This window comes from Girardinichthys multiradiatus, chromosome 3, assembly GCF_021462225.1.
Source record: "Girardinichthys multiradiatus isolate DD_20200921_A chromosome 3, DD_fGirMul_XY1, whole genome shotgun sequence".
NCBI lineage: Eukaryota > Metazoa > Chordata > Actinopteri > Cyprinodontiformes > Goodeidae > Girardinichthys > Girardinichthys multiradiatus.
The window spans coordinates 5,081,108-5,092,185 of NC_061796.1; the positions used below are offsets into that span (position 1 = coordinate 5,081,108).

At 37.0% G+C, this 11,078-nt stretch overlaps 1 protein-coding gene across 1 annotated transcript; it reads right to left on the reverse strand.

Moving 5' to 3' along the window:
• Nucleotides 1-370: 370 nt before the first annotated feature.
• Nucleotides 371-7,556, reverse strand: LOC124865883 (serum paraoxonase/arylesterase 2-like). Its single transcript, XM_047361375.1, has 9 exons — nucleotides 7,437-7,556; nucleotides 7,256-7,326; nucleotides 7,121-7,176; nucleotides 6,762-6,924; nucleotides 5,260-5,386; nucleotides 4,952-5,152; nucleotides 4,779-4,860; nucleotides 709-837; nucleotides 371-586 (listed from the first exon to the last, which is right to left on the reverse strand). Exons 1-9 carry the CDS (start codon nucleotides 7,511-7,513, stop codon nucleotides 425-427), a joined length of 1,068 nt encoding a protein of 355 aa, XP_047217331.1. The 5' UTR covers nucleotides 7,514-7,556; the 3' UTR covers nucleotides 371-424.
• Nucleotides 7,557-11,078: the final 3,522 nt, after the last annotated feature.

An 11,078-nucleotide genomic window follows, 5' to 3' on the forward strand; every position in this document is an offset into this window, starting at 1 on the left:
CTCTTCTATTAATGATGAGAAATAAGCTGTTCTAGCTTGGTGAAGTGTCTTTTTATACAACAGTACGCCATTTTTCCAGATTAAGTAGGAATCCCCTAGGTGTGTAGAATGCCATTTTCTCTCCAATTTTCTAACATTGTGCTTTAAAGTACTCAGCTGTGAATTAAACCAAGGAGCTAGCCTCCTATGAATGATTACCTTCTTTTTCAAGGGGGCTGCAAAAATCACCACAGCAATTAAACCGAATAAAACAACCCATGTAAAACTTTTCAGATCCTGTTAAGTACATTTATAATAAACATAAATTGTAAGAAACAAGCCTCGCATCATATCGCCCTTACAAATCATCATCACCCAGTAAGAAAAGAGGTACATCTTGATTTCTATTTTATCGGCTCATCTTCCTTAAAACACCTTCTCTTTACTATTTTAAATCACAACACAATGCTTTATGGAACACGGTCCCTATGAGCAGCTTCCCCCCATAGACAGCAGCCACAGAAGAGCCCATGAGCACACCACCATCATCTGTATACACCTGGGTCACCACGGGCTGATCCGAGAGGATGTTTTGGATGCGGATGACCTGTAAACATACAAAACATAATCAGAAGTAATAAATAGTAACTACGAGCCCCTGCATTACATCTTAGCGGACGATAAAAACCTTAAATATTGATATATTCCTACTTTTATGACAACACAAACCTCTGATCCCGGGGGGTCTTTGGGATCAAACAGGAAAAGCTTCTTTGCATTAATGTGACAGCCCATCCAAAGGTCACCGGTTTTAGGATCTACTTCAATGTTGTCACAAAGTGAACCCAAGGCCACAGACTGCTGAGCAAACAAAAATATTACTATACACCCAGTAACATCTTATCTGTTAAAACCTGTAACATCAACGTATTTTACTGATGGTTAATCTTCGTTTTAGAAAGTCTAACTTTGCCAGCTTTTAGTCCTATTAGAAAATTTTAAAAACTTGTATTTTTGTGTTTTTCAGTCTCATTCCTCCTATAGACAAAATGCTTTTTGCAAAATAGTGTTTTATGTCATATGCCACTGCCTTTTTTGAAAGGTGAACAGTGTTGCATAAATGTACATCAATCTGACTGAGTGATAACTTTGTAGTATGCATTTACTTTACCTGCTAAAAGAAAAACTAAACACATTTGCACACTGTTGAGCAAATCATTTTAGCTCAAAGAACAATATATTATTTTGGAGTGTATTGTTTCAGAAGTATGTTCTCCAGACCTCAAAACTACAGTTCTTAGACTGGTTGCCAGCAAACCTCAAACTACGTAATTGTTCTGTAAATAAACCATAAAAGACCTAATTAGATAATGGATAAACTTTGTTCTGCATTTCTAGGCATCGGTGTAAGTCTATTTACAAATGATAATAAAACTAATGAGTAATTTGACAGAGACTCTTGTTCTCCCTCAATCAATTACATTTTACTCCTTAGAAAATTAATATGAAATGTCTGACTGATGTTAAGAGAAGTACTCTTGGCGCGTGCTTCTTGGACCAGAGCCAAATGTTGTGGGGCTGAGGTGCAGAACCAAAGCAACAGAACGGTGTGCATCATGATTGAGGGTAGAAGGTTAAGATGTCTATCTAGACCTGTTCTTGTTTCACCAGTAATCACGCATCCTTGCATTGCTCTGGAAGTCGCCAATAAATAAAGAGTCCAGTTTAGAGATGTGTAGTAATAGGTGCCACCAGGCAATGGCATGGGAGTCAAGCCACTCACTGTTCTCCCTTCATTACTGTGGCAGGCCCCAACTAAGGAATGTTGAGACTTTTATTTTGTAAATATCAGTGAGTTTATTTTGAAAGGATAAAGTACATCCATTTCCATCACAGAGTCCCAGCAATAGTGTTAAGACCAATGCTGCAATTATTGCTGTGTGAAATATGAAGGCTTTTATTTTGTAGAGTATGTGTAGGTCTTATTTTGAAAGTCTAGTTTGGTTGTCAGCTATGACTGACTTATTGTGATCACTCATAGGTCACTTCTGGCCTGAGCTCAGCCTCAGAGCCACTCTCTGTCAGAGGTTACTTAAGTTCATTGGCAGCTGTGTTCTGTTGCTATGGTAATTAATGAGCGCCCAACAGCTGCTGTTTCTCACTCAGCAGCACCTCACTTTGTGTCTCATCATGGCCTGGCTTTATAACATGGCGGCACATGCTCCCGAACTACTGCCCATAACTCGGAAACCATAGGGGCTATCAACGTCATTCTTGGACCGTTTTTCTCAGAACGGACAAGAGAATGAGAATATTAACACATTTTTGTTGAAAATATAATAATAAAGGCACAACACTAGGTGAAAAAAAGGGAAAAATGGAGAAAAACACAAAAATGCCTTCAGCATTCACACAATTAAATTCAATCAAAGCTCTTTAGTAAGTTGCACGATCATTTTTTTAAAATTATGTTAAAGTTAAGACAAACAGCAAGACCATATCCAAATCTGACCACAGTTTACAATAGGCCAATATTTTCTTGTGGGCTGGTTACATACAGGAAAATCTGAATTGTTTTTCGTTAACGCATTAAGTAAACTCATGTATTTCAATGGAATTTAATAAACAATCATATACAATGAGACAAAAGGTTAAAGGTGTATGTTTTGATGAATAAATGTGGATAATCTGATAACCAAGGAGTGTTTTGGCAGTCCAATAAGTGATCAAACGGTTTTTTTTGTGATTAGTCAGGTATTATCTAAAACCATTACTGTTTCCTGTGGGCACACCTTCTGTTCTCAACAGTAGTATATGGTTTTCCACACCTTTTCAGGCTTGCAGATGTGTGAGGGTCTCATAAAATGTCCACAGATAATTCACATATTGACTTGTGAAATAGAATTTGAAAATAAAGCTCTAATTAAAACTATAAAATGGTTAAAATAACTCATCCTAGATCCAACAACACATAGCTTGCATCTTAGGAAACATTTATTTTGATAGTGATTTTAGTGCTTTAATTGGAATATAGACCACCTTAGATTGACTCAAGCATGCAAACTGCAAAAAGACTAGATCTAGTTACACTGGGTTATATTATTCTGAACTGACACTTTATTTGTGAAACCTATATAAGGCCGCCCCTGACAACTGCTGTATTAATACATATGATTTTTCAAAAAAATCTACAATGGTAAAATTATTACTTCATTATTTTTTTTTGGCTCATCAGTTCCAGGTCCCTTCTGTGCAGCACATCTCCACTCCAATGCTGCAGTTTTTAACAAATATCACAGATCATCTCTTAACTTACTGTTACTTTAGACCAACTGGACCTTGGAAAAAAACTTTTAAACTTTTATAAACTGGCTCATTAGGGAATGATCAGTTACTCTGTTTGCTATGATACAGCAGTGCAGACAGAGCCAGCCAATGGCTGGAGCTGAAATACAGACTGGATTAAAAAGGGACAAACACAGCTAAAGTAACATTTGTTAAGAATAAAAAAAGAAAATAAAAAGATTAAATTATGGGAATTATGTCAGCAAAAAAAAGATTTTTACGTCAAGTTATTTCCATTGTTGAAATCATTGATGACGCTGATCAATTCACAGCAGCCCTAACCCCTTTATTTTATTTATGGAAACAAACTGCTTTAAAGAAAACCTGTTTAGAACAGTAAAATTTAGTCCAAGTAGCATTTAAGATTTTAAACAAGAGCTGAACAGAAGTAGTTCAAAGTTGCTAAAACATTGAATTGTAACCCAAATGTAATAAATCCTAACTTTACAGCGTAGCCCTTTAACAAAGCACTATATCAACAACTTATTCATTGTTGCTCATGGTTAGCAAACAGAACTGAAATAGTATTTGCACAGCAACTAGTATTTATTATGCTTTTTTAAACTTGCGAAAAACATTACGGTGCATATATGAACAAAAACTTGAACAAAAACTTGAACATGATAATGTTGCTGCCCAGTACAGTCTATCCTAGAAGCTTCACTGCTGCCAAAGCTCGGCACCCAACAATCTCTCTGCAGGGTAGTTTGGACAGCCCACCTCAATGACTTAGAAAACTGCTTTTTGCATTTTCTCAGGTTCTCCGACCTTAAAATTTGTTAGATGATCCAAAACATTCAAGTGTGACAAAAAAAAAAAAAAAAAAGCTAAAACAGAAGAAATCTGTAAGGGCGCAGATACTTTACAAATTATGTTACATGAAATGAAAATCAAATTAAAGCGTTCCTTTTTTCAACAGCTGTCCCAAGTTCTTATAGACGAATGTTCTTTATTTTGAGTTTTCAGAAAAGGTAACAATGCAAACAATTAATGCAGTTTTCGTATGTCACTAGAAAGGCACCTACCCATAGCAATGAGACACTCAGCAATTTAAGGTTCTTTCACCGGAAGACGGTTATAGTCAGTGGAAAACAGAAGAATTTGCCACTGGGGAGTTAAAGGTAACCTCTGCTATTGTTGCGCAACACAAAAACTGCTTTTTGACCTAAGCAATCCGAAAAATTTCAATGACTTTTGTAGTTAAGGAAAAAACCCAATTGTAATGAATCCTAACTTTACAGAGTAGAACGTTTTTAGAACCTAAGTTCCTGCATTTTAATTGGACCTCAGCAATAACAATGGAGTTCACTTTGATTTTCAATCCAAACAAATGATCAAATATTACTCATTTTAAAATTAGCTAAATCTGATGAAGAACAAATGGACATAAATAAGATGGATTTAAAATGCAAAGCAAAGAAGTACAGCAAGTTTGCATGTTTGAGGATTTTTACCTTTACAGGAGTCAGTGTATTATCTTCCTTCTTCTCCAGCACATTCACACTGTGGTTAAATATGTTTGCCACATATATATACCTACAAAGGGGACAGGGATTATCACAACCATGAGGAAACTCACTCACCCCCCCCCCAAAACAAAAAGTAGCCAAGTGCCACGAACCCTCACCTTTGGTCTGGAGACATATTGATGCCATTGGCAAAGTGATAGCCCTCAGAGACCACCTTCACTTCATTAGGACTATAGTACACTACGTTGGTCCAAGGCATGAGCAAAAGAATCTCCAAGGTTTTCAGGTGTTTGTTAGAGAAGTAGTGATCATTAGTGGCGTAAAAACTCTCGGCCCCAACTGCAACAATATCGTTCACACTGCAAAGAACAAAAACTCACAAATAGTCTTAATTATGATCAAAAACAGTATAGTTTGATCATTTTCAAGGCTTGATTACACATTGCAGTTGGTTTCAGATGGATACCTGTGCAGCAGCTCGTGTTTTATGGTTTTCAGATGAACCAGTGAGGCACCGTCTTTCACATATTTGAAGATCTCTATTTGGCTTTTGAACTGAGGATGATTAACAACGAACAGGTAGACCGTATCATCTGACAAAAACAAAAAACAAGGAACATAATGTATTAGGAACACGACAAACCAAGTTTTTAAGAATGCGAGTGAGAGAGAAAAGAGAAGACTTAAAATAAAAATCTTTAAGTGTTGCAACCAGACATGGGACAGTATAAAAATACATTCACATTTATTCCCTAATATTTTGATTTCAATAAATAGACTGAAACTACTGTAATTTTCACATGCTTATTGCTGAGAATTGTATACTTTTTTGCTATTCTGCTCTTTGTAAAATAACACAATCATAACAAGTGGTATTTAGCTGCTTCATAAGTCAGGTGACTTCATTTGACTACTTCACGGAAATGCAGCTTGTAGCTTGTTAACTGTAATTTTGAAATTGACTCCTTGGTAAGTGCAATTTGCTTCTTTTCTTCTGTGTCTAAGGCATGACTGCCTAGGGTTTTTGTTTTTTTTACAACAAACATTACCAAACAGATGGATATGTCTTTGTTTTTGGCAATAGAAAAGTGGAGGAGCCTTCTCTCAGTCTGCTGACCAGCAGGGCACAGCACCAGGAGAAGGAGAGATTTTGTTGGGTTACTAAATCCTTCAAATAACAAAGAAAACTTTTCACCAAGGGATTTCCTTTGGTATTTTATTGAAAGGCGCTGAAACCAAACGTTATGATGAAAAAATATTTGCCATTTGTTTTAAACACATACCTTAATAGGGAAGCAAAATATGTTACAAATCTCTCTCTATAAGCATAATGCAAAGAACTGCTTAGAATGCAGTCAGTTTAAGCTAATGAAATCTAATGCATTCAGACGCTCTGTTGATACATTTACTGGCATGTAGCTAATGCAGCATAGAGCTGCACAATATATCGCCAATATATCGTCATCACAACATCAGTGCTCGCAATATTCATATTGTTTTGAGTGTAATAACTATTGGCTAATATATCCCAAAGTGTTATGAATTTGCATTTTACTTGCATTCAATGTAATGTTTAGCCTGTTGGACAGCAGATGCTCACACCAAGCACAAATGACATTGCTCAAAATGCTAAAGAGACTCAATATCATCATTGCAATATTTACCAATATTACAAGACTTTCTGATATTGTGCAGTCCTAATGCAGCATAAAATGTTTTAGAACTTAAACAGGAGGTAAAGTGCTCAAGTCACTAAGAAACTACAAGTACGTTGTTGGCAAAACAACAGACATTGGCCTGAAGCAACTTTTTAAAGTACAATACATTATCAGTTCCTAATTATTCACCAAAAATCGTGTTATTGCAACTCTCACCAGTGTTATCATATTTTTTCAGCCCTATACCTTAATACCACAAGCATGCCTGGGGTCATTTGTGTAAAAAAAGAGGAAGTATAACTGGTTTTACCACTTGGATCTGTGTATACACTGATGCCGTGTGGATTGAATGACTCCAAATCAAAGTTCCTTGGCATATGCAGCTCCACCGGTTTCAGATGAGGATCTTTGAGATCAAGTGTGTAAATTCTTCCTGGCACATCGGAGGTTGGAAGTCCAGGAAATTTGAGCCCCTAGAAATATTTAAAAAGCAATAAAGTAATCAGAAACATATATGCAATTATACATCTTACGTCAATAATAAATGTCAGGAGATTAAAAAATAACATGACCTTTGCTTCAGATTGCTACACCTTTCTTTATTATATTATAAAGCTGTTTATTTTGCAGGGGGCAAAGACTTGGCTGCGTTCCAATTAAAATACTCACAGTGCTGATGAAGGCAAGCCCATTGCCAAGAATGGTTATATCCTCCGACCCATGTTCTACAGGAGAAAATAATGCATCATTACTTTAAATGTCCCCAGAGACGCCTCAGAAACATTTGGTGCTTTTTTTGCTTACCTATGTTTTTGAGTGTAATGCAGTTGGGGAGATGTTTGTTAGGCACTTCCCTGAAGACAAGGTGCCTTTTGCTGTCGAGTTTAAGCACTAGAAAATTACACTGAATGCCGCAAATAGTTTGAACAAACATAAATCTAAAAAAACAAAGCAGTGAACAGAACACAGCTGATTCTCATCGTACCTTATATTGAGGACCCTCTCCCCGAGCAGGACTGAAAGCGCTGCAATTGCAACAGAAATGATTGCAACCTTTCCCATTTTCACTGCGCGACTGCTGTGCCACGTGAGGCCCCTCGAAACAAGTTCGATGCTACTTTCAAGAATGTAGGACATATGAAAACTAATCGTTCTTGGGAAAGACAGACGGCCGTATTGATTGACATCTGCACTGCACTGTATACTCGCACATTTGTGGATATGACTAAATGGAAATCCGCCAGAATATAAATAAAAAAACATATAGATGATAGATTTTCCATTGGAAATTGCTTTGCTTGTGAGAATGTGAAGTCACTAAATTAGTAATTTCCGACATTACATAGCTCAATAAATGCATCTTTTTTTTTCATTCTACTATTTATTTTATCGGATTATTAATATTAAGTAACACATCTGAATCACGCTGAGTCGGTGCACGTTTTGGTAATTGTTCTCTTTGTTTTTTCAGAAAGCAGTGAAAAAAACATAAAACAATATATATATATATGTGTATATATATATGTATATATATACATATATATATACATATATATATGTATATACAGGTCCTTCTCAAAATATTAGCATATTGTGATAAAGTTCATTATTTTCCATAATGTCATGATGAAAATTTAACATTCATATATTTTAGATTCATTGCACACTAACTGAAATATTTCAGGTCTTTTATTGTCTTAATATGGATGATTTTGGCATACAGCTCATGAAAACCAAAAATTCCTATCTCACAAAATTAGCATATCATTAAAAGGCTCTCTAAACGAGCTATGAACCTAATCATCTGAATCAACGAGTTAACTCTAAACACCTGCAAAAGATTCCTGAGGCCTTTAAAACTCCCAGCCTGGTTCATCACTCAAAACCCCAATCATGGGTAAGACTGCCGACCTGACTGCTGTCCAGAAGGCCACTATTGACACCCTCAAGCAAGAGGGTAAGACACAGAAAGAAATTTCTGAACAAATAGGCTGTTCCCAGAGTGCTGTATCAAGGCACCTCAGTGGGAAGTCTGTGGGAAGGAAAAAGTGTGGCAGAAAACGCTGCACAACGAGAAGAGGTGACCGGACCCTGAGGAAGATTGTGGAGAAGGGCCGATTCCAGACCTTGGGGGACCTGCGGAAGCAGTGGACTGAGTCTGGAGTAGAAACATCCAGAGCCACCGTGCACAGGAGTGTGCAGGAAATGGGCTACAGGTGCCGCATTCCCCAGACCTGGGCTACAGAGAAGCAGCACTGGACTGTTGCTCAGTGGTCCAAAGTACTTTTTTCGGATGAAAGCAAATTCTGCATGTCATTCGGAAATCAAGGTGCCAGAGTCTGGAGGAAGACTGGGGAGAAGGAAATGCCAAAATGCCAGAAGTCCAGTGTCAAGTACCCACAGTGAGTGATGGTCTGGGGTGCCGTGTCAGCTGCTGGTGTTGGTCCACTGTGTTTTATCAATGGCAGGGTCAATGCAGCTAGCTATCAGGAGATTTTGGAGCACTTCATGCTTCCATCTGCTGAAAAGCTTTATGGAGATGAAGATTTCATTTTTCAGCACGACCTGGCACCTGGTCACAGTGCCAAAACCACTGGTAAATGGTTTACTGATCATGGTATCACTGTACTCAATTGGCCTGCCAACTCTCCTGACCTGAACCCCATAGAGAATCTGTGGGATATTGTGAAGAGAACGTTGAGAGACTCAAGACCCAACACTCTGGATGAGCTAAAGGCCGCTATCGAAGCATCCTGGGCCTCCATAAGACCTCAGCAGTGCCACAGGCTGATTGCCTCCATGCCACGCCTCATTGAAGCAGTCATTTCTGCAAAAGGATTCCCGACCAAGTATTGAGTGCATAACTGTACATGATTATTTGAAGGTTGACGTTTTTTGTATTAAAAACACTTTTTTTTTTTTGGTCGGATGAAATATGCTAATTTTGTGAGATAGGAATTTTGGGTTTTCATGAGCTGTATGCCAAAATCATCCGTATTAAGACAATAAAAGACCTGAAATATTTCAGTTAGTGTGCAATGAATTTAAAATATACGAATGTTAAATTTTCATCATGACATTATGGAAAATAATTAACTTTATCACAATATGCTAATATTTTGAGAAGGACCTGTATATACATATATATATACATATATATATGTATATATATACATATATATATATATATATATATATACATATATATATGTATATATATGTATATATATACATATATATGTATATATATATGTATATATATACATATATATATACATATATATATGTATATATATACATATATATATGTATATATATACATATATATACATATATATATATACATATATGGGCTGCACGGTGGTGCAGTTGGTAGCACTGTTGCCTTGCAGCAAGAAGGTCCTGGGTTCAATTCCCAACTGGGGGTCTTTCTGCATGGAGTTTGCATGTTCTCCCTGTGCATGTGTGGGTTCTCACTGGGTACTCTGGCTTCTTCCCACAGTCCAAAGACATGCCTGTTAGGTTAATTGGTCACTCTAAATTGCCCTTAGGTGTATGAATGAGTGTGTGCATGGTTGTTTGTTTGTTGCCCTGCGATGGACTGGCGACTTGTCCAGGGTGTACCCTGCCTCTTGCCCATAGACTGCTGGAGATAGGCACCAGCTCCCCTGCGACCCACTATGGAACAAGTGGTAGAAAATGACTGACTGACTATATATATATGTATATACATATATATATACACAGACAAAAACAAACAGTCAGGTTTTTGTAAAACATCCCCACTTCATTGAGTTGCTATGAATGCTTCACACTGTCATGGCCCGAATCAGAATCAGCTTTATTGCCAAGTTTGTACATACAAACAAGGAATTTGACTCCGGTACACTTGCTCTTTGGGTTTTTAAATGTATTTATGCATATATCTTTATGTCCTTAAATATACAAAAGTGCGTTTGCAATTTCAGTGTGCAGTTGTTTGGTACTCTATTAAATGTTCATCAGAGAAACAGCCTGGGGGAAGAAATTGTCTCTGTGGCGGCTGGTTTTAGTAAACAATGCTCTGTAGCGACGGCCTGAAGGTAAAACTCTAAACAGTTTATGTGCAGGGTGTGTGGGGTCTGCAGAGATTTTAGCAGCTCTTTTCCTAACCCTAGACCTGTATAAGTCCTGGATGGAGGGAAGGTCAGCCCTGATTATTCTTATGTGATTATTCTTATTATGTGGTAGGAGTTCGCAGAAAATAAAAACGTGACAAAATTGATTTTAACCTACCTCCTACAAAATCATAAAAAATCTTCATGTTTATTTTTTAATGTATTTATTCACCTATATTACATATACATGAATAAAGTTTGTAGGACACATGGGACAACACATTTGAGGTGCAGGCTACAAAAGAAACAGCGCCTCCTAGAGTCATAGTATAGGATTTTCACTCACCTAATTTAGATCATAAAAAAATAACAATAGCTTGTTTTTGTTTTTTTTTATTTTTCAAAGCTTTTCATTAATACTGAAGGGTGTAGGCTCCCAGATTAAATTCTGTTCCTAGAGACCTAAACTACCTTGGATTTGGCAAATCCACGTGGCTCATGAAAAAATCTGGAAATAACCAAACAAAGAC